General features: G+C 34.5%; 1 protein-coding gene across 4 annotated transcripts in view; it reads right to left on the reverse strand.

The window, feature by feature from the left end:
• The window catches only part of CNKSR2 (connector enhancer of kinase suppressor of Ras 2), a 281,248-nt gene that overhangs the window by 95,470 nt on the left and 160,716 nt on the right, over positions 1–25,062 (reverse strand). For all 4 annotated transcript variants that reach the window (XM_068962234.1, XM_068962233.1, XM_068962231.1 and 1 more), the window contains 2 exons: positions 19,208–19,341; positions 13,800–14,011 (listed from right to left, as the gene is read on the reverse strand). In XM_068962234.1, coding sequence (XP_068818335.1) covers positions 13,800–14,011; positions 19,208–19,341 — 346 coding nt within the window. The remainder of the gene's footprint in view (positions 1–13,799; positions 14,012–19,207; positions 19,342–25,062) is intronic.

Consider the following 25,062-nt stretch of genomic DNA (forward strand, 5'->3'; position numbering starts at 1 on the left):
CCAGAGTAGGTATTCACTAAATTTCTTTTGAACGCTTGAATGAAAGGATGCTAGACATTAGGGAGATTACTGGGCTGTTCACTGGATCCTACTCCTTTTTTTCTTACTCAAGGGCATCTCTTGAATAATTCTACCTTACTTTCTCTTGTAGCATCAATTTCCCCTTTCTATCCGTGATTCCCATTAGCGTACAAACATGCTGTAATGTCTACAGTCTTAAAAAATAAACAAACCTCTCTTCACTAACAGCCACCCCACAACCCCTTTCTCTGGTCCCCTAAGAAAAGCTCCTAGAAGTCTCATTTTGATTTTCAGTCTCCAATTTCTCTCCTCTTTTTCCCTCTAGCTTTATTGAAGTATTAGCGGATTCATGTTGATATACGGCAAAACCAATGCAATATTGTAAAGTAATTAACCTCCAATTAAAATAAATAAATTTATATTAAAAAAATAAAATTTACACATTAAGGCTGTACAGAATGACTTTTTGAGGTGTGTAATGTGATTGTATGTATACACACATACATTGTGAAATGATTACCACAAGCAGGTTACAATACCCTTCACCTCATACAGTTACCATCTGTGTGTGCATGTATGACTGTGTCGACTATGTGGTGAGAACACTTAAGATCTAATCTACTCTCTTAGCAAAATTCAAGTGTATATAATGGAAAACATCACAGCGGTTCTTCAAACAATTAAAAAGAGAACTTCTGTAGGATCCAGCAACCCTACTTCTGGATATATATTGAAAGGAAATGAAATTAGTATCTCCGAGAGTTCACATTCATTGTAACATTGTTCACAATAGCTAAGATATGTAAACAATCCAAGTGTCCATTAACAGATGAATGAATACAGAAAACGTGGTGCATGAGCACACGCGCACGCACACACGCACGCGCACGCACGCACACACACACACACACACACACACACACACACACAGAGGAATATTACTCTGCCATAAAAAGGAAATTTTGCTGTCTGTGATGGCGTGGATGAAGCTAAAGGACATATGCTGCATGAAATTAGCCAGGCACAAAAGACAAATGCTGTATGATCTCACTTATATGCATAATTTCCTCTTTTCTTTTGAATCTTCTCCAGTTAAGATCTTGCCCCTCAACTCCCCTAAAACTACTATTGTCAAGGTTACTAATGCTTCCATGTTGCTAAATCCAAAAGACAATTCTCAGAACCCTTGACTTTTCTTATCTATCTGCAACATTTGACACAGAGGATTATTCTTTTCTTGAAATATGTTCTTCACTTGGCGCCCAGGATACTATCTTTCTCTGGTTTTTGTCTCCTTTTTCTCTTATTAAACTCAAATGCATACTTTAGAGCTCAGCAAAAATGTCATTTCCTCAGGGATATTCTCGTTGAACTTGTTCTAGGTTGGGTTTCTCTGTATTTGTTTTTCTTTCATAATTTTTTTCATAATGTGTCACTTATAGTCAAGTAAGTATTTATTAAATTAGTTGCTTGAATTCTGTCACCATTCTAGAATGTAAATTTCACAAGGGAACAGAAATTTCTCTGTTGTTCACCATGGTATCTCTATCATTTACCACAATGACTTAAACATAGTTAACAGCTCAATATTTGTTAACTGATGACCTGTTAAGAAAGTAAATAGGGGACCTTCCTCATACACTGGAGTTAAAAATGGTCCAAGCTATATGGTTAGTTTCTATTTTCAAAGTTTCCTTTCCCTTTCTTCCTGTCAGCTTTCCATCCCCCCTCCCCCTCACTTTCCCTCCCTTTCTGACCAACCACTTTCACTATTCTAACAAATTGAGCCTGACAGAGCTGTGTGCTAATCAAGCAGAACTAGAAATCCTGCCTCCTGATTTCTTATCTAGAAACATCTCCATATTAAACTACCAATGGTGCATGCTGAAATACTACTGAATTGCTGCCTTTTTCAGCCGTATCCCTCCCCTACATTTTTAAAACTCTGGCCCCAACATGCTAAAATCATTACGTTTCAGGATGATATACAGCATCTGAGAAGTAATTTTCTCTATTACAGTTGCCAAAGAATTGGGGGAAAAAAGGCTGCAGAGAAATTTCTCTTTATGTCTGATGTACCTTTTAATTGCTGACAAAAGAAGCTTTCCCTAGAAAAATACACACACACACATATACACATCTGTTCTGAATACTTTAGCCAATATTTTGATGAAAATGAGTATAGTAAGGAATGTTAAGCTATAAGCATGTCACATACACCCATCAAACTCCCCACATACCAGACAGAAAAATTACTTTCAGATGGTTGACTGCATTTCTAGGAAAACATCCTGAGGTTATTTGAGGTAGAGAATCACACATTTAAAGAGGAGTAAAACTGAATTAAATGGAAAGTCAGTACTTTTTAAAGGATAAAGGCAACATATCTGGATCTAATAAAATAAGTAAGAATGGGCACTTTGATCTCTAGGGCCATATTTTTAAAATTTCACTTCTAGATAAAAGAGTTTGGGAGAAAAACTGGCTTGTAAACATCACAATGTGATGATTATTTAAGTACTGGATTTAACACCTTTTAACAATATAAATCAAATACAAACCTGAAGATTATTAACTTGAAATCTTTTTGGTTGCATTAATAGAGAAGCAAAACAATTAAAATATCATTTCAAAGAATAAGCTACATCTTGTTTGTGAATTTTCTTACTGCTCCCTAAAAGTGATCTAGACTTTAAATGGGAAGTCACATAAAAATTGTTGAAGGAGAAAATTTTGAACCACATCAAAAATTATAGGGAATTTTGAACACTTGATTCCAAGGAGAATTACATTTGGAACCAAATTACATTCTGCCAAGAAAGCAAATGTGCTGTACACACTGGAGTACAGAAAGGCAGGCTATTTCAGTTGAAATGTTGCCACTGTGCATAGAGACTATTCCTCTACATTAGAGGGATGTGGGAGGTCTGGGAAGAATTCAGTGGTTTAAATACTAAGTGGCAAAACAGTTCTGGCTTCTCTTCTGAAGGCTCTGGTGGGTAAAAAAGCAATGAGCTATGCTAAATACTTTTGCCTCCTGCTGTGCTCAGCAATACAGTTGTGGGAAAGAAGGATGATGTGGGGTAAATATTATTTGGTTAAAAGCATGCCATTTTCCAGTTAAATACGACAATAGAGCAAACTATTTTTTAAAAAAGTAGAGATGAAAAACTTGACACACACCCAGTTAATTTCTTAGGATTTCATCGATAATCAATGTTGGAGTCAGCCTGTGAACGTAGACTTTGTAACTTCATTATATTAAGTTGCCTCAGCGATGAGTTGAAGGCCATTGCATTATACAAATATTCAATTCATTTTTCTTCAAAAATAATTCACTGACATGTATGATTACTGCTTTTCAAACAACTATACTCCCAGCCAGTTTGCAACTCTTGCAAAAAGTTCTTAAAGGCTAGGTAAAGAATTCGTAGAAGATTCGAACATAAACTGTAGCTGTAACTGTGTTTGTTATCCATCCCTGAACCAAGATGGAAAATAAACTGGCTTGACATGATGTATCATTTATAAAGTAATGTTAGGTTGTCATATGTATACTTTTAAATGGCTATTGTTTTAATTATTTGCTTTAATGTTTCCAGTCATTAACATATTAAGTGTATAATTTTTAGTCATTGCTTTTAACAAGATTGGATATCACACTTGACATTTTCTATCCCCAGGGATCTATTTCTTCCATGATTCCAGCAAATTGTTTTGCTGTGATAAAAGTAATTCTATGAGGAGCCATGCACTGATCGTTCCAGTTAGTATTTATTATCTTAGTTTGGACTTTCATCACAAATAAGATTTACTTTAGAAAATGGCTTTTCTGCATGATAAAAATGAAGATGACATTCAACAAGCTGTCTGCTGGAGCAGACTTCAAGTTAAAAATAGAGGATTTCTGTTAAGTCAGCAATTTGCAACTTAAATTTTATCATTGGTATATGGGTCTTTAGGAGGAGCTGCAAGACTGTATCAGCTTTTGTCAAAATATATGCCATCAAACATCAGTTACATTGGGAGGTATTTTGTGACCAAAACCAAAGAAGATGCAATGTACAAATACATTTGGGAAACCAAGATTTTCAAAGCCTTTAGTATGCTAATGTGCATGTAATAATCTCCAAGAGGGGGGTAAAATATGCAGAGCTTCCCAATCTTAATTAACCACATAATCTCCTTCTTTTACAAAGAATCTCTTTCAGAAGTAGTGATCTGAAGAACATACATAAGAAAATGCTGGATTATTTAAGCCACATTGGGATTTGAAAGCAAACATCAACCACTCTATTTAAATTTCACCTGGCTGCTATTTAGTACATCATTTTCCCATGGAGGGAAAATGCATTCTGATTTCAATTAGTGACAGTTCCCTCCTGCTCCATGGGATGCCATGATTAGGTTTTCTACTGTAGAGCTGGGTAAGTCGTCTCAGACACTCACAAGCTTGTATTATTTCTGCCCAGAGAATATGCTAAGTGTGAGTAAATGTAGGTTTATCATTTCAGAGCAGTAAGTTCCCAGATTGTATGAATGAGAGAAAAAGGCAATTGGCCCTATGTCATAGAAGGTTTCTTTAATTTTTGAGTCGTAAATATCTGACTCTGTATTTGTCGACAACCGATTCTTCTTAATTTAGCTAGGGTATCTCAACAGTAGCACTCATGATGTTTTGGATTGGATCATTCTTTATTGTTGGGGGGAGGGGTGTCCTATTCATTTTATGATGTTTAGTAGCATCTTGGGCTTCAACTCACTGGATGCCTGTAGCACCTCCACGTCCATTTATGACAACTACCAGGGTTCCCAGAAATTGCCAAATGTCCCCTAGGGGACAATACTGACCCAGTTGCGAATCTCCTGAGTTGGTTTATTTCTATTTTTGGTTTTCCCATTTTGTCTTTAAGGGAAGCACTAATTCACTTAGTTCCTATCCTTCTGTTAATTCATTTAAAGATGTTTCTCTTTTTCTCTAATAGTTGCATCAACTTTGTTGGTTTGCTAATTCTTCCTTTTTATCTACATATTAATATTCTAGAATTTTATTAAAAGTTTTTTTCCCCCTTTATCTTACTGTTATCTATTACTTGGTTTCCTCTTGCCAGATTCCACTTTTTTGAAAGTCTCCAACTATTCAATTTACTTAGCATATTATTTTCTCTATCCTTTTTTAAAAGCAGTTAATCTTATACTTTAAAAATGCGCAGAGTCTAAATTGTTTTAAACATACCTAACATATGAAGTAATGATTTCAGTAACAGAACTTAAAAATAAAACTAGTATCACAGAGGTTTCTAGTGTTATGAGCTATTTGACGTTCTTCCTTCTACTTTTCAAAACCAAACAAAAAAACAAGCAAACTATTTCTTTTCATAGGCATGATTTAAATGGTTGGTTATTGGGAATACTTCCGTTCCTTTAGTTTGTCATTGAGTCCCTCCACAGGAAAGGAGGAAGTATTAATTTGATCCATCAGCACTTCACAATCTTTGAGACACTTTTATTTATGAGCAGCAGTGATTTACTATGCCATTTAGGCACCATTACTTGAGTACTTTCTATGAGGCACAATCAGTGCTAAGTACTTGGCATATATTTAATCCTCATAAAACTCATTTGATCCTCATCAAAATACTGTGAGTAGTACTGCTATCCCATTTTACAGATAAGGAAACAAAAGTACAGTGAGGCTAACTCTCAAGTACAAGGTCAATCAGTTATTAAAGGCCAAGCCTTGGCACCAAATTCAGCTCTATCTGACCTCAAAACTCATGCTCTATTTTTAATCAGTAAAATTATAGAGATGAAGGAAGAGCACCTTCCCTAGATGATTACTCCAAATTTTACCTTAGACTATTTTCTATTTCTATGCCAAAATATTGCTGAACTACTTTTCCATCAGTTACATGCTCCCTTATCACCATCAGCTTGATAGTCAAAATTCTTTTGTGAAGCTAACCAACATGCAGTCTTTATGAAATGTATTAAGTCCTAAAGAATAAGAATTCCTATGAGTACAGTACTTGTCTCATATTTCTGCATTTTTGATTTACTAATTTTTACTTTGTTTAGTTTTGGTTTGCAAGTAGTACATTTTACTTGAGCACAGAAATTTCTTGTGATTAGAATCTCATTTTCTTTTGTCTCTAATAGCTGATGAGTAACAGTTGGGCTATTGTTTGATAAAGACAATTTATACTAAAAAAACAGGAGAGGGAACGAGCTTTCATTTGGAAATGTATTTGTGAATGTATTCTGCATATCTTTAAGAAATGTTTGAAATAATGCTATTAATTGTAATTCAACTGCCCAAAAGATAGAATGAAGTTGTACGACAGAGAAAGGTGATTTTGAAGTATGATGAGAGACCCTAGAACCTTCAGACCATATCCTCACAATGATAAAGCTCAGTTCCCAGTATCACTGCCCATAGGTCCTTCATCATGCTATTATAGGTCACTTCAAGCCATGTACTATTTATGTAGCTAAAAAGGACATGGTATTTGGTTTTCTCTTGTTCCAACTACTCCAGTGGAAAATGATCAGGTATAATATAGAAATTAATTTTCCTCACTGCACACTGTGGACAGATAACATTTATGAGAAACACTTGTAAAATGCCAACCTTGCATTCACTTGTGTGCTTTCTGTGAGGTCCTGAATTTTCAATAAATCAGAAAAGGTCTGAATTTCTTCAAACTAATACTATTCTACAATATTATTGTTAAAAATATGTTTTTATCCTATTTTTAGAAAACATGACCACTCATAACCACAAAGGGACTCAGCCAACTGTGTCTACCTTTTAGCAGGTTTATAAGCACAGAAATGTGCTGTGATGGAGCAACAAGAGCAAGGAGTCTGTGAAGAGTGAAAAAAGAAAGCTGATGGGAAATACTATCATTCTGAAAAAGTCACCAAGCAACTAATCTCATCCAATTTGAACCTTTGCCTTTGAAGCATGAGCAGATGAGACCAAAGAGTTAAAGTAATTTAATGCTATCCTTTTTTCCCTTTTATTTTCACATTACAATTTCTTTTCTTCCTTGAATTTTCTGTTTATTCATCCCATCTTATTCTTCAAAGAATTTTAAATGGCTCTTATTAATATTATTTACATGTTGAAGTATTTCAGTTCTTTGATTGTTTTCCCTCCAGTTTTACTGAGGGATAATTGACAAATAAAAATTGCATTCATTTCAGGTATACAAAATGATGATTTGATATTATGCATATACACTGTGAAATGATAACCACAATCAAGCTACTTAACACATCTATCAGCTCAAATATGTATCCTTTTTTGTATATGTGGTGAAAACACTTAGGATCTATTCTCTCAGCAACACTAAAGTTTCTATGTAATAACGAAGCAGTGAAAATAAATATCTGGCACATACTGGGCACTTTCTAGTCAATTTACAGTCTGTTGTCATTAAATTCTCACAAAATGTCTATGAGACAGATATTATCATCTTCATTTAACAAATGAGAAACTGAGCCCTAGAGTAACATTCCTAAAGTCATATTGGAGTAATTAGATGGCAGACAGGATTAACAAATGTGGCTGATTATAAAGCCAATACCAGCAATCACTAATCTAGGTTGTTTCCCTTACTGTATCTGTATTTCCAGGAAATCATTCTTGTTTATCTTTTTAGGAAAGTAAAACCCATTTACACTTTCTCATTTAAAAAGAGCCTAACACACTGTTGCTAACTTTACCCCTCATTTCAGCTATCTTTTCCTACAGTGTGTTAGGGCCATGTCTATGTGAATGCATGTTTACCGTAGCGCCAGGAAATACAAAACATATAGAAGAACATACATAATTAGACCTAGTTCTGCTTGATTGAAATCAGATGCTTGAATTTTGAAGGAGTAATGAAATTTTGACAAACTACTTTCCTCACTTCAGTTCAGTCACTCAGTTGTGTCCGACTCTTTGTGACCCCATGGACTGCAGCACACCAGGCTTCCCTGTCCATCACCAACTCCCAGCTTACTCAAACTCATGTGATGCCATGCAACCATCTCATCCTCTGTCGTCCCCTCCTCCTCCTGCCTTCAACCTTTCCCACTATCAGGGTCTTTTCCAATGAGTCAGTTCTTCATGAGGTGGACAAAGTATTGGAGCTTCAGCTTCAGCATCAGTCCTTGCAATGAACATTCAGGACTGGTTTCCTTTAGGATAGATTGGTTTGATCTCTGTGCAGTCCAAGGGACTCTCAAGAGTCTTCTCCAACATCACAGTTCAAAAGCACCAATTCTTTGGCACTCAGCCTTCTTTACAGTCCAATTCTCACATCCATACATGACAACTGGAAAAATCATAGCTTTGACTAGATAGACCTTTGTTGGCAAAGTACTATGTCTGCTTTTTAATATGCTGTCTAGGGTGGTCATAACTTTTCTTCCAAGGAGCAAGCATCTTTTAATTTTATGACTACAGTCACCATCTGCAATGATTTGGGAGCCCCCCAAAATAAAGTCTCTCACTGTTTTCCATTGTTTCCCCATCTACTGGCCACGAGGTGATGGGACCAGATGCCAAGATCTTAGTTTTCTGAATGTTGCATTTTAAGCCAACTTTTTCACTCTCTTCTTTCACTGTAATCAACAGCCTGTTTAGTTCTTCTTCACTTTCTGCCATAGTGGTGGTGTCATCTGCGTATCTGAGTTTATGGATATTTCTCCCAGCAATCTTGATTCCAGCTTGTGCTTCATCCAGCCCAGCATTTCGCATGATGTACTCTGCATAGAAGTTAAACAAGCAGGGTGACAATATACAGCCTTGACGTACTCCTTTCCCAGTCTGGAACCAGTCTGGTTTTCCATGTCCAGTTCTAACTGTTGCTTCTTGCCCTGCATACAGATTTCTCAGGAGGCAGGTAAGGTGGTCTGGTATTTCCATCTCTATAAGAACTTTCCACAGTTTGTTGCGATCCACATAGTCGAAGTCTTTGGCATAGTCAATAAAGCAAAAATAGATGTTTTTCTGGTATTCTCTTGCTTTAATGATGACCCAACAGATGTTGGCAATTTGATCTCTGGTTCCTCTGCCTTTTCTAAATCCAGCTTGAACATCTGGAAGTTCATGATTCACATACTGTTGAAGCCTGTCTTGGAGGATTTTGAGCATTAGTTTGCTAGTGTGTGAGATGAGTGCAATTGTGCAATAGTTTGAGCATTTTTTGGCATTGCCTTTCTTTGGGATTGGAATGAAAACTGACCTTTTCCAGTCCTGTGGCCACCGATGAGTTTTCCAAATTTGCTGGCATATTCAGTGCAGCACTTTCACAGCATCATCTTTTAGGATTTGAAATAGCTTAAGTGGAATTCCATCATCTCTACTAGCTTTGTTTGTAGTGATGCTTCCTAAGGCCCATTTGACTTCGCATTCCAGGATGTTTGGCTCTAGGTGAGTGATCAGACCATCATGGTTATCATGGTTATCTTTTTTATATAGTTCTTTTGTGTATTCTTGCCACCTCTTCTTAATACCTTCTGCTTCTGTTAGGTCCATACCATTTCTGTCCTTTATTGCGCCCATCTTTGAATGAAATGTTCCCTTGGTATCTCAAATTTTCTTGGGGAGATCTCTAGTCTTTCCTATTCTATTGTTTTCCTCTATTTCCTTGCATTATGACTGAGGAAGGCTTTCTTATCTCTCCTTGCTATTCTTTGGAACTCTGCATTCAAATGGGCATATGTTTCCTTTTTCCCTTTACATTTAGCTTCTCTTCTTTTCTCAGCTATTTGTAAGGCCTCCTCAGGCAACCATTTTGCCTTTTTGAACTACTTTCCTACATTTTAGCAAAATATTTTCATATTATTTAGTTAGCTGGTAACACTGATAGAGTCAACAAATATCAAGGTTCTACCACTTACTAGCTGGGTAAGATATTTAACCCATTTATAAAGTAAGGATTCTATTAGTTATCTACCTCTCGGGGTTGTGAGGATTAAATGGGTTAATGCTTTTTAGAATGAAAGTAAAAGTAGTTCAATCGTGCCAACTCTTTGCGACTACATGGACTATACAGTCCATGGAATTCTCCAGGCCAGAATATGGGAGCGGATAGCCTTTCCCTGTGGAGAAGGCAATGGCACCCCACTCCAGCACTCTTGCCTGGACAATCCCATGGACAGAGGAGCCTGGTGGGCCACAGTCCATGGGGTTGCTAAGAGTTGGACACAACTGAGTGACTTCACTTTCACTTTTCACTTTCATGCATTGGAGAAGGAAATGGCAACCCACTCCAGTGCTCTTGCCTGGAGAATCCCAGGGATGGGGGAGCTTCATGGGCTGCCGTCTATGGGGTTGCACAGAGTTGGACATGACTGAAGCGACTTAGCAGCAGCAGCAGCCTTTCCCTTCTCCAGGGGATCTTCCCAACCCAGGGATTGAACCCAGGTCTCCCTCATTGGAGGCGAATTCTTTACCAGCTGAGCCACAAGGAAAGCCCAAGAATACTGGAGTGGGTAGCCTATCCTTTCTCCAGCCAATCTTCCCAACCCAGGAATTGAACCAGGGTCTCCTGCCTTGCAGCTGGACTCTTTACCAACTGACCTATGACGTAAGCCCAATGCTTTTTAAAGGCATACATAAAAGCTCAACAAGTATTTACTTATTTTCTAGATAGGCCATCCACTGTCTATCCATACTGTATTTATCTTATGGCTTAGGGCAAATAACTGATCTTTTAATTCACTCTTACCCACAAATAGTGGGTCCATGATATAAACTGAGAAGTTGGTTAACAAATACGATAAAGCATTTAATAAACCTCCAGTCTTAAAGTTCACGATTAGGATATTTTCAAATATTCTTCTTTATATCTGTTTCTTTGTCACTGAGTCTAATAACAGAGTGTCTCTAAATTTTAATTTTTGTCTTATATATCTAACTTTAAAATATGAATGAAGACAAAAGCACACAGTAAAAACTGTATTATATTTCTCCTTTGCTTCTCAAAACACTATCTAGACTCTTAAAATCTTAACTCTGAACCTCTTTGAGTAAATAGGTAACTGGGAAGTTAATAGGTAGCAATGGAGGCCAAGTCCACACACTGGAAGATAAGGATATTTGCAATGAAGAACTAAGTTGAACTGTAAGGCTAAAGGACTTATACAATGATTTTAAAATATTTCACAAGTGCTAACAAGTTAAATTACTCTCATTTTCAGAAAATATAAATTGTGAACTTTTTTTTTTTTTTTGGCAATCAGGGTTTATTTTGTTATATACTTCAGCAGGATCAAGCATTTCATTATCATTATTTTTAAACCCAAGAAAATATTGTCACACTTGGGGATCCATATAATGGGACCATTTTATAAGTTAAATGAAGTTGTCATCAATTATTACTTATTAAGGGTTGAAGTTACTAATACTTGGGGCCTTTAGGGGATAGGCTGGGAGATTTATATAAACTCTCAGATCTCAGTACTAGGTTTGAGAGGGTGTCAAGTATTTGGTAGGGATAACTAGCATTGAGAAACCCTGGATGATGACTATTCATCATTTAAAACTCAGCATAAACGTCACTTGTATTTATGTGACTTCCCAGGAAGACACTGGGACTTCAACGCCCATGCTACTGCAGCACTGGGTGCACTTTCCGCCTTACCTAAAGCTGCTGCTGCACTGCATCTCTTTGTTCTTTCCCTTTGGGCTATGGCTGCCTTCCAGGGAAGATTTATGTTTTACTCATCTTTGCATCCCCAGTGCCTGGCTGACTTTATACACACAACAAATATCAGCTGAATGCATTAACAGATAAATTACTCTTTGGGAATGTTATGGCCAGAAATTCATGTATGTGAGAAGTAGGTTTTATTACTTAAGATCTGATTTTAAAAAGGTAAATATACATTAAACTGCTAGTTACATGGAACAGTTTTCCAGTCGTGCCAGGGAATCTCTGCTGGAGTATCTCTAAAGTAACTCTAAGTGAAAGTTCAGGCTATATTTCAGGTTCAAAATTAAAAAAACAAAAACAAAAACCACCTTCAAATCCAAAAGTAAAAGAACTTTTGTTTTTACTTCCTTATTCCTCTTTTAAGTATATATACATTTATTTTCTCCTAAGTTGTTTATAAAAACACTTTAGGTATCTATAGGATATCTACATTTTCTAAAATTTAAATGATATTCTATTTTATTGGAAGAGGTATGATTTGTGGAACATGATAGCACTAGGTGCTTTAAACCATAGTCTGAAGGAACTAACAGTTCACAGCTATTTAAGTAAGGTCTTGGTAAACTATTTTTCATAAAGCTATCAATAATCAACTTTATCTAGTGACTATAATTTCCCCTTAAACATTCTTATCTACTTCAATACAAGTAGAAAACAGCCAGAAAATTCTGGGACATAAAAAAAGAAGAGTTGATATACATTTGTTTGAGCAAGCTCCAGGAGTTGGTGATGGACAAGGAAGCCTGATGTGCTGTAGTCCATGGAGTCACAACGATTTGGACACAACTGAGCAACTGAACTGACCGCCTATCTAATAATATATAGTCAATAAGTACTTGTGGAATGAATGAAGAAAAATAGAAATCTCATGTGATGAGGCAGGGGTGGGGATAACGAAGATGGCAGGCAGAGGTTTACTGCAGAAGTTTACAATAGTGGAGAAAAGCAAAGGTGCAAATACCTTCAATTTATGACAGTTCAAAATAAGTGCCACCAGGGTTGTATAAATGAGGAGCACATGAAAAAACAGCACATGTACAGAGAGTAATATACAGCACGATAGGTAGGGTTCTATTACTTAGGATCGTTTTGGACAAAAGTTTCCATACTTATTACTCATTATTACCAAAAAAGCTGTAAGGAAACAGGGTGTCAGTTATAAAGTATGTGATGACCAATATTTTGGGACCACAGGAGGGAGGCATATGGCCATGGTGAACAAGTAAGGCAGGTAAGTAGAAAGAGAAAGTTAAAAACAACTTTCTTTCTCTTCAGCTTCTACTGATCAAATCTGCACTTATCAGCAAGGATCCTACCCTTCTCCTAAAACTGGAAAGCAAGGAGTACAGAATTCCAATTAAATCCATTCATTCTTGCAAGAGGACCACAGAATTTACTACTCTAACTTTAGGCAAATTTATCTGCAAATGGTTCAGCTAAACTATATCAATTCTGGGTTACTTTCTTGGTCATGCATGGAAAAATAGGAGTCAGATAAAAAAAAATCCTGGGACATGGTAACTTTAGGCCCATCTTTGCTTTAAATATATTATGTCCTTTCTATTTAAAATCCACTCAAAATTTACCACTTCTTATAAAAAACAAAACAAAACAAAACAAAAATCAAGATGAAATTTTACCCAGAAAAGTCCATCTAAGATTTTTTTTAATATCTGAGAAATACAGAAATTTGATTTTAAGTAAGTTATGTTAACAGTTAAGTATTGATTAAAAAAAGAAAAAAAACCTCTTGAACTACTTCAGTTTGGCAACCTCTGATATACAAAAATTACATGTGATTCAAAAAGGTTTCTATGTATTGTTAAGTTAAAACACTGCCTTTGGAAGGCAATTATTCTTGCTTACCTTTGGAAAATTTAGAATAAATTTTAATGTCATGCCTTATATTGTTGAGATTCCACTTGGAAGCACACAACAGAAACAGATCAATTACAAAGATTCAAAAGCTCTCAGGTAATTTTCGCAACCGAAAAGCCTAGGAAAAAAAATTGAGATTCCCATACCAGACAAACTCCTTCATCAACGTAAGAGAAGACTTCTTACCATAAGTTGGGGTGCTTTCGCGTCTTCCTTGACTACTTGATCTTCCCTTCTCATATTCGTAACAATACAAGACAGTGTCTTCCTCGACAATATTAAACCTCTTTCGATATTCTTGATCCAGAAATGAGTTTGGTGATTCAGATCCCTTATGCACTGGCTTGCCCACCATGTGTCCTCTGAGGTCTTCACAAGGAAGGTTTCCTTTTTCATCCCTAAAGAAAGGGTAAAGGAGAAGGATGTCGGGAAGTGTTAGGGAGGTAAAATGGCAGAGGGTTTAAAGTAGTAATAATATCCTTTCTGTATATCTTCTGATCTTTCCAAACTTTCTTTGATGTTTATAGGGCAATTTTTAATTATTCCTATTTTGCAGGGGGAAAAAAATGCCAAGACTCAGAGAGGTTGAATGACTAGCCTAAAGGTTACACAGGTAATAAATGACACTGCTAGACATGGACCATGGATAATCTAACTCCTGCTCTAGTTCATGTTCACCTGGCATATAAAAGAAATCATCTCAGCACATAAATTGCTTTTACTGCTTAAGAAAATAGGTATAATATTAACAATGCTAACAATATAGGCTTCTTCTGCCAGTTCATCTAACTGATTCATGGTAATATTTGCACTGCTTAAAAACAAAGATGTATTTAAGAACTACCACCTCTGTGAGGGTACTGTGACTTTAAGAACCAAGTTAGCACTATATAAACAGGTATTTTAAGAATTTCAAACAGTTTGTTATTAATAAAATAACCTTAGTGTAAAGAATTACACTCTGTATTTAAATGGTATATGTCTAATTTAATAGTAAAAAAGATATGTTCCTGGAACTCATTCAAAATGGATATATCAAAATTTCATTACATATTAGCAACATTTCTTGGGGAGAGAGGGTGGAGAAACTTGATCATATACAGAATTTAAGAATGGGCTTTAAAATGATGACAAGTTGATTTTTTCTTCTATAGGATTCTGAAGAGAAGAATCTCTAATAATTTATGAGATCCCTAAAACTCTTACTCACACAAAGTATTAATCACACAGCCCAGGTGATTGGACCCATAATGAGTGGTGTTTCAGTAGAAATAACCCATTTAGGATTAGTTAAAATGAACTTTGTTTATCTTATGATAATTTCACTAACCAGCTATGAAATTTTTATTAGAGAAGCTCACATTCTAGAACATGACTATAAATGCAAATGCAATATTTCTTTCTTCATGGATCATTAATTTTATTTCTTCCAAGTTCTATTTCCAGTTCTACCCTAAACAGAACCATGAATCCTATCAAACCAAATAAAATTTAACTTTATGTTAAATGCCAAGGGTGAAATCTTAACTCTACAGAATAAACTGAATTAAAACAAAACAGAGAAAAATACCAAATTTTAATTGACTTACTAAGTCTTATGAGATGGTGATGAGCTTATAAATATAAATATAATGTCAATTCTAAAATATGAGTTTCAGCTCAGCAAAAACACTATACTATTATACTACAGTATACAGGTATACATTGGGTTTGTCCAAATGAAGAGAACTATATTCTTATTATTTGAACTACATAGAAAGTAGTAAATAATATTCAAGAAGGAATCAGCAAGCTGGCACTCCTTAATTTTTTTGAATAAAAGTGTTGCTGCTTACCAAATTATAACTATGAAAGTTAGTTCTTAAGAAGGAAATATAAAACCCAGGCACATGTATTTTCGGCTAGCTAAAAACTTTTCCTGAACAAATTGCCTGGCACTTTTTGTTAAGTCAGACCTTTAGCAAAAAGAAACTGACACTGCAATTAGCTTGGAAACAGCCCTAATGAACCTGGGGCACTGGAGGTTATGCTTCTTTATAAGTGGGCAGATGTTTTTATCAGTCCTGTGACATGAATATTAATGCAGCTGAGATCAGAGGGTGATTCAATTCTCACCACACTCTCTTTATAGGGATACACCCTGTGGTAGAAAATGGGAAGGGCTGGTATTCCTTATTCTATTGTGATATGAAAAAGGGGCCTTATGCCAACAAAGAAGATTTATTAGAAATGTCTATATGAAATGCATATAATAAAGCTAAATTAAGAAAAGTATAAACCAAAACCAAACTTTACAGTAGAATTAATTGATACATGACTTGCATATACAAGTGTGTGTGCCTATGAGTATATGTACTCATATTCTGCATTCTGTCTTTTCATTCAGTTGTGTCTGACTCTTCATGACCCCGGGGACTACACAGTCCATGGAACTCTCTGGGCTGGAATACTGGAGTGGGTAGCCTTTCCTTTCTCCAGGGGATCTTCCCTACCCAGGGATCGAACCCGTGTCTCCTGCATTGGCAGATGGACTCTTTACCATCTAAGCCACTAGGGAAGCCCTATACAGCTATCAGTTCAGTTCAGTCACTCAGTCCTGTCCAACTCTTTGTGACTCCATGAACCACAGCATGCCAGGCCTCCCTATCCATCACCAACTCCCAGAGTTTACCCAAACTCATGTCCATTGAGTCAGTGATGCCATCTAACCATCTCATCCTCTGTTGTCCCCTTCTCCTCCTGCCTTCAATCTTTCCCGACATCAGGGTCTTTTCAAATGAGTCAGCTCTTCGCGTCAGGTGGCCAAAATATAATAAACCTACGCTTTTGCTCTAAAAAGTGTTTAAGGGAATCGATGAAAAGCTAGAGCACTGCTTCATTGTACTATCTTTATATTTAATGGCTCATAGTAAAATTAATGAGATAAATTAGTACTTAAACTTCATAGTTGTGTAAGAATTAGAAATCCTTAGTTTTCAAGATAAAATAAAGAATTTTGGTTAAGTATGAAAGTTCACTATCTACTTTGATAATGAAATTGTATATAGTCATATAATAAAAAATGGACTAAACCTCACTCACATCATATATATGAGTGTTTTCCCTCTCAGTGAAAAAGTCACTTTTGCGATCACATTCTTTTACTGGAATAAATGTGTTTGAAGGATGATAATCACATGGAGAAAAGTCTACTTAATGTGACAATCATTCCTAGCATTTTTAAGGCTTTTTGGTTTTAAGATGAGAAAGCTTTTATTATTCACAATTCAAATTATCACCGAAATGCCTATCCTATGAAGACAAATGTTTTTAATGTAGGAAAAAAAGAAATGCTTAGATGAGTTTAATTAGATAAATCTTTCATCATGAAAATAAGGGGGGAAATGCCATGGCTGTAACTATAAAAGAATGACAAATGCAAAAACTTTTATGACTATAACTTCAAGTGAAATTAGAAAATGCTGATAATTTATACGAGGCTGTAGTACAAAGGGACTCTGATATATGTATTTTCTAACTGATATATCAAATGACTGTGTGACTAGGTAACTAGTAATTTGACTCAGAATACAGTTAGAACATTCTGTTAAATTACACGCTAGACTAAGAATCAATTAAAGTGAGAGATGAGACTCTAATTATGAATTTTCCTGAAAAGTATGGAGCATTCAAGCAGTACTACCAAAACAAGTACTATGGTGTTGATACTTCAGTCTCTTACATTCTCCTGTTTTTGTAAATAGCATATTTAAAGCTTTTTATTGACTTCAATCTATTGCCTTCATATCTGCACCACAGATATGGAGGACATATCTATATTCTTGGAGGACAGAACTATATTCTTTAACACTCTTGTCTTCTGAAATACATTTTAAATATGTTGTCTAGGAAATATTGTCTTTACTACAAGTTCCTCCCTATCCAAGAGAAAAGGAAAGGACATAAAAAAACTGCAGAATTTGCTAAAAATAGTTTTCTGAGTTTATCTGGACATGTGGCACTCTGACAAATAAGGTCTTTTAAATAATCATTTGTCCTGAATAAAATCTTTCCAATGAAAACAAACCAAAAGAGGCATTTCCTATTTGAAATACACATGCTTTTATTGTTCCTTTTACAGGAATATTTTAAAAGTCCAACACGACTTTAATTAAAATTCAACTTACATTTGACTAGGATATCGAATGAATCTGTACAACTGATTGTAAATCAAACATAAGAGTACAAATTATATATTAGTAAGATTTTTGAAACACCAGCTTAGCAAATTGTATCTTCTCACAAACCATGTTCTCACAACATTTAATTTTAAAAAAGACCTTAAATGTTTTTAAAATTGGCTGTAGTTTTATTACTAGATGACAACACAGGATTTGCAGACATGCCATGTTGTCACGTAGCATTTAGATTGTTAAATGTCAGTAGCATCATAGCCAATAGAATGAAGCATTAGATGTATTAAAGTAAAGAATAATGAAAAGTAATTAAAAAGAGGAATTTCCATGCTTTGATTTAATAAAGAATTTTAATATTAAGTATAGCTTGAAAACATGAGACATTAAATTATTGTTTTTGAATGACTGCACAACTAATTTAAAAACTGAATCAAATACTTTGTGATTGGTATTAATTATCTCCATTTAGTGCTGGCCTTTTCCCATAATTTTTGTATTCCACAGGCTGGAAACCAGAATGCTTTTGGACAGAATGCGTGATGGCACAGAATTATATTCTTCCACCTGCCAGGAATTTCAAATAGGAATTTGGAACATGAAATAGAGATAGAGCCTCCAGAAATCTGAAAATAGGCTTTAAAAGCAACTCATTCTCTTGCAAACTCTTTCTACTTTCTGAAAGAAACATTAATGAACTAACCAAGTGGAAACTGTAGATACAGAGGTATTGGGGGGAAAAAACACTCTCTCTCATTATCATCCAAGAAAAAAAAAAATCTTCCTAATTACATACATTTAAGAAGGCATAAAAGTTACCTGTAACTTTCTCATTTAGAGAAAAGTATGGAATGCTCCAAAGTAACCTCAGATTTCTTTTCTTTGTCAAAGAGCCTCACTGATTTTTTTTCACTTACTAAAATAATCCTAAATTGTTACTTTTATATTAGTTTCCTATTATTTCCTATTATATGAGATAATGTGTATATGATATTTAATGTAGAGTGTTTAATACAAATCATGGTTATTGTTATTACTAACTAGAGTACAAGTCTCTATGTTGTTTAGTTGCTAAGTCATGTCCAGCTCTTTTGTGACCCCGTGAACTGCCAAGCTCCTCTGTTCATGGGATTTCCGAGGCAAGAATACTGGAGTGGGTTGCCACTTTCTCCTCTGGGGGATAATCCCAACTGAGGGATTGAACCTGCATCTCCTCCATTGGCAGGAGGATTCTTTACCACTGAGCCACCTGGGAAGCCCACAGTCTCTACAATGTAATGTTTTTTTTGCAGAATGTGCTCAGAATTCTTAACTGAGAAAATATTCAAGGTGTTCCTTGAGAATTTACTTCACAGTTTTCATGCACTGAGGTCAGTCTTTGGCTGGAAGCTACACAGAACAAAATGGTGGTTAGTTTGATACCTGGGAATATATGGTTCTGCAGGAGGAGGGGGGATGTAGAGATCCTGAAGGGCAGAACTGTCTCTTTTGGTGGGTGTACTGATGGTGCTGGAAGGCGTGGCAACGCTGCTTGTGGGACTTCTAGGTATAAGAGGCTGGTTAAAATGAAAAAGAAAATACATACGCACACAAACAACACACAAACAACAACAACAACAATGACACATAGTTATCATTTTTAAGTGATCTATTTCTACAAAGTTTTTGAACTTGGCTGAAATCAAGAAGTATGTTATTTAGCACATGGATATTCCTTTGAATCTTCAAAAACAAACAGATTTCCATTTAGTTCCTAACTCACCTTATTGTGTGGCATAATCAGTTAAAGCTATTTGTAAGGTAATAATATCACACAGTGTTTCATAATGGAGAGATCTATCTCACAGTTAGAAACTTATTTGGTTTGTTAGAATCCCACTTTTGAAAGAAAGATAATAAAGACTAACTTCCAAAAGAATGAGTTCAGTTATATCCTGACTGATTATACAAGAAAGATTATTTCAGATCTTTTCCCAAAAGAGATGCATTATACTCCTAAGTCAGTAGAAAGTCACAGATTCTCAGAAAATGTTACAAAAATAGAGTATGAAAGGCTAATATGAGAATATTTCCTAGGAAAATGTACTTCTTCCATAAACAGTACTGTCTTCTCAAAGTCATTTTATGGTACATCTTCAAAAGTATGGTGATTAGTGTGACACAATCATTTCACTTGTCATAGGCACACACATTTACCATTGCTTAAAATAACTTTTAATTGTATATCTATAGATCTTATTTTCATGCCTGTATTTACCTATTAAATAGTTTTTTTTAATTAAGATATTCTATTTACTGAATTAAGCAATACATCAGGATGCATTAACTTATGAACACTCCCAATTCTAAGCATCACAGCATTTGGAAATGATATTGTGGTTTGAGAAATTAAAGTGAAACTAAAATTCACACATGTTCATCTTACAGATATCTGACTGATTAGCTACATATACAATAACATTGAGAAATAAGAACTTCAATGTAATTGCAAACAAAAATGATGATCACAAAATGAGCTGCATCTTCACATGACAAGGTGTTGCCATTTTAGCCAGTATGAAAACACTTTTAGGATAGCTGTATATAGACCCATAGTTCTATTACTTTAACATGTATTGCTTGACACTTAAAAAATGGCACAGTACAACTATTTTATATTATGACAATATTTTTGTACAGATAAACAAAATTTGTTCAAAAATCCAAGCATAAACACAATGTACAATGTAGGTCCCTGGGGCAGGCTACATAGTTTATGGCTCAGTTCATGGTTTCTGACCTTCCTTTTTACACAGCTCACCTTAATAGCTTGAAATCACACATCCTGCCAAAATGACGGTTAAGTTTTAATCTATGTGAAATAGAAATTAAAGAAAGAGAGAGAGAAGGGAAAAATAATTGATAATTTATTTTGGGATTCTAGAATACTCTATCTTACATGATATTTAAAAAGTCTGAAAGTTGACATGTCAAAGAATTTTGATCTATTTTGAAAGCATACGGTAAAGGCTATGCTGTTTAACTACATTTAAATATGCTGACTTTGGAATAGCACTAAGTTAAACTATGTGGGTCTTTTAGAAACAAAAATTTTGGCAATGGGAAATCCTGAAATTTATATAGGTAATCAGGAGTTGCCCATACAGATGAACACCATGAAGCCTGAGGAAATAAAGAATTAAATTCTTTCTAAGAATGTATTACAAGTCTCTCCAATAGATCTTTGAAAGATAGGATCTTTAGGTTAAGTGTGATCTGTAATGTGACTGTTTACAAATTTTTCCTGTCAGGATATCTTATTATTAAATACAAATGACACTAAACAACAAATCTAAACAAAATTTCATAATTATAGAAATGTAAAGAAAACATTCATTAAACAGTACATTACTTGCCAACATTTTCTATAACTGATGCACTATGAGAGAAAAACGTATATTCAGTATGCTTTTTAAATGCTCTAATATGCTCTTATTTTAAATTATCTTTAACACTATGAGTGAACTTAAAAACAGGTTCTAAAAACATAACATTAAAAAATAATCTAAACATTTTTTATTCTCTTTCTTTTCTAGGATTACTACTTTAATTCTGGAGACTTTTCTCCTTTTATTTTACCATCTGTAGAACTAAAGATAATTTCTCTTGGTATCTATCCCTGTCCTCCCCAAACAAAGAGGTAGGAAGGAAGGAAAAAAGGAGTAGTATTAGTCAGTGATTACAAGTGAAGTGTGAGGTAAGGACCAATAAAAGTATTTTCTTCTGCCTGGACTGTTACAAGGATTGTCTATTTAGGGTACTTGATCTTTCTCCTTCCAGGAACTTTAAATATTAGTCATGTCAACTTCCTTCAAATTGATATTTTCTATAGGTTTCTATTTTTAGCACAGATTAGCTATTAATGTTCTCAGCACAGTTAAACTAGCAAAAATGTAGAAGAAAAAGACAGATATACTTAAACAAATGACAGGTTTGATTGTCTCAGCTGGTTCAATTAATTCAAGTCATTGAAAAAAACAACTTATACTTTCAGAGAAATAAGAAATTAGTCGATTCAGTTAACTCTACTTATTAGTTATTTTATAACTGGTAAATCATAGAAAACATTTAAATTGGGTTATCATGCTGATATCTAGCTAATTAAATCAGTATGCCTTGTACTAAGTATAAGACACATGATAAATAATAAATTTATTCAGTATATTTTTGTCAAGCTAATTCAAACTAAAAAGTAAACATTATTCTTGAGAATATTTTAAAGAAGACATTAAGCAATGGAAAAATAAAGTATGGCAAAATAGAATCTCCATGGGAAAATGGAAATAGCTACTTAACCCCAAAGGAAATTTATGATAATTTATAACGCCTTTAAAAAGCTCTAAGTTAGGACAAGAATTGAAACGTTACAAAATATAAATGACAAAAGAATGAAAATGGCATTAAAGAACATTAGAAAGATAGGCAAAATATGACTAAATAAAGCACAGAATAAATGATGCTATTAGTTGAAATTATCAGTGAGAAATTCCTAGGTGTAACAAATGCCATTAAAATTATACCTACCACCAATAACTATCTAATACACACACAAAGGGGAAAACACAGCTTCCCTCAATCAAAAAGTTCTCTCTGGATTTAATTCAAAATAGACATATGCCTGAATTCAGACAAAAACCTAAGTATGTGAGTATAATAATGCAGAAGGATAGTTTTTCCTACCTTGGTAACATTTACTTTAATAATTTCTTCATAAAATAGTATAAGGAAAGTAGTTTACCATTGTACTATAAAGAATTTCCAATTTAAGGGAAAAAAGTAGAAATAAAGGATAATATTTTTTTTAATTGTTTCACTTTGCTATTTTGACTCTTTCTCTTATAATGGGAAAATCTGCATAGGAAGAAAATTAAGAATTATTATCACTTATGGATAAAATACAAGGGTATTTTAAGACTGCATCTTGTAACTCAAGCAAGCATGAAGCTTCAGTATAACTTGATCCACTTCGGTATGCAATCAAGCATGACATGGATCCATCTTGGATTCTATCCACGTGGGTTTATTTTCTGAAAGGACCTTTCCACAAAATTTATTTTTCATATCTCAATAGTTCTAATGACAAAGCTTTCCTTCAGATTCAATGAAGCTCCAACAGGAAGAACATATTTTGCATACATACTGTTACTCTTCTAAAAGAAATCTATGACAGATTTTTTGGGGCACAGGCATGCTTATTTTGAAATATCCAAATCGTAAATAAAATGATCATATATGCCTCTCTTCAAGTATACAGTTATAACCTTAGTCAATTAATGATAAGTTACTACTATGAACAGGACTCAGAAGTATATTATATTACGTACACATACATTTCTCATATTGTCAGTTTGAACTCTATAAATACCTTTAAACTGTATCCCAAAATATGGCACGGCACAAATCTTCCTCTGAATCATGAGTGATGAATTTAGTAAAAAGATCCTACTCCTCCAGTTTAAACATCATTGGGAGGCTGTGATTAGTATAAACTAAAATTTTCAGCTTTTGTAAGGGATCACTGAAATCTCACTTTAAGTCCTCTGATGGCTCAGGGCCTTTCCTCGTTAGAGATTCTAACATCTCTAAGGTAACTGAGCACATCTGGAAGGCATTAATGTACCTCTGAAAACCATACGGCCTTAAAGACTATGAGAGAAGAGCGGCTATACCTAAAAAACTACAGTTAAAGTTAAAGGTTTTATTGGAAACATTTTACATATTAAGAACTCCTGGCAAGCATATCTTAATTTAGTTGTCCATCTATCTGGTAAGTGACCCAGCTTTCATAGAGCTATATAAAGACTTGAATGGAATCAATGACATAAAGACTGCCCCAATGTTAAAAGATGAAAATGGTGCATTACACATTATACAGTTATCTGTAGAACTCACTAATGCAAATATCACAAAGAGTTTGCTTTGTCTTCCAGAGGGAAAATACTCATTGGAATATGAGTGATTACATCAAGTAGAAAACCTGGCCATTAATTTTCTTCACTCTTGGGAATAAGTACAGACTCAACTGGAACACAATACCCCATTATTTTAGCACAGAACATTCACACAAGTCCTTAGTTCAAACACATTTTTATTATAATTCCAATACAAGTACCAGAATATTGTTTTATGTTAGCAACTCTGAGACATCTAAAGAAATGCTCCAGAGAAAATGTATTCTGGATTTTGGGAGGCAAGAAGTTGCAAACAATCTTGTAAATTTCTTGATCATATAAAGAATACTAGATCTAATTTGGAAAATTATTGGGCATAATTTTTCCTGGGTAAGATTTTCTTAAGTATTCAATGATTTGAAAAGAGTCTAAGTAAGAGAAACACATGTATTCTAAACTCTCCCACTCTGTTTTTTTCTCAGCTTTTTCTAAAATACAAATTTATAAATACAAAAGACTTGAGTCTTCTTCTTAAAGCATGTAATCTTCTCTTTCTTATCAGACTACAAAGAAAAAAACATTTTTTTTCAACCACAGATTTGATCAGGAAGCTGTATCTATATAAGTTAAAAACAGATCTATGGCCATAAAATTATGTACATGATTATATAACACACAAATAATATACACTTTAGAGTCACATCAAAAAATGGCTTTTTCCAATTAATCATCAAAATTTGCACACTACTGAAACTACCACTAGGGTATTTATGCTGTCCACTCTTATGGGCATAGTTAACACTGCAACATTAAAACTGAGCTTCTAATTTTTTCACCTTACACTATACATTATTTTTAGGATATTAACTAAAGAAAGAATAGGAAGCTAAAGAATAGAAAAACTAAAAAATAATTTTTTATATTAGGTGATTATTTGTAGTCTGTGTTAACATTTTGAAAGCATTTGGTTGAAAACCACAAATGTGATTTAGATCCTTTAATTAATTTGCTTAAACATTGGTGAACAAAAATCTGATGTGACAATTGCTTGCAGCTATTTACTAACTTGAGCATGTAAAACATGTAATTGTTTCTGCCTCCCAGTCAGCACAATTACATTTTTAGTTAAAACTTATTTTCTTCTCTAGTGTCATATCTAATATTAGTTACCTTCCTTCCTCCAAAACATGCTTTTAAAGCAAAATTCTCAGAAACATATAAACTTTGCTTCTAATGTTTCTTTGGCCACCCCATCCTATAACTTTGATATTAAAATAAATTTTATTATTGCTTATGTTTTTATTTTTACAGTGACTTCAACCATTCATATTCCTATGTATTTGAGAC

Source organism: Capricornis sumatraensis, chromosome X, assembly GCF_032405125.1.
Source record: "Capricornis sumatraensis isolate serow.1 chromosome X, serow.2, whole genome shotgun sequence".
NCBI classification, from domain to species: Eukaryota; Metazoa; Chordata; class Mammalia; order Artiodactyla; family Bovidae; genus Capricornis; species Capricornis sumatraensis.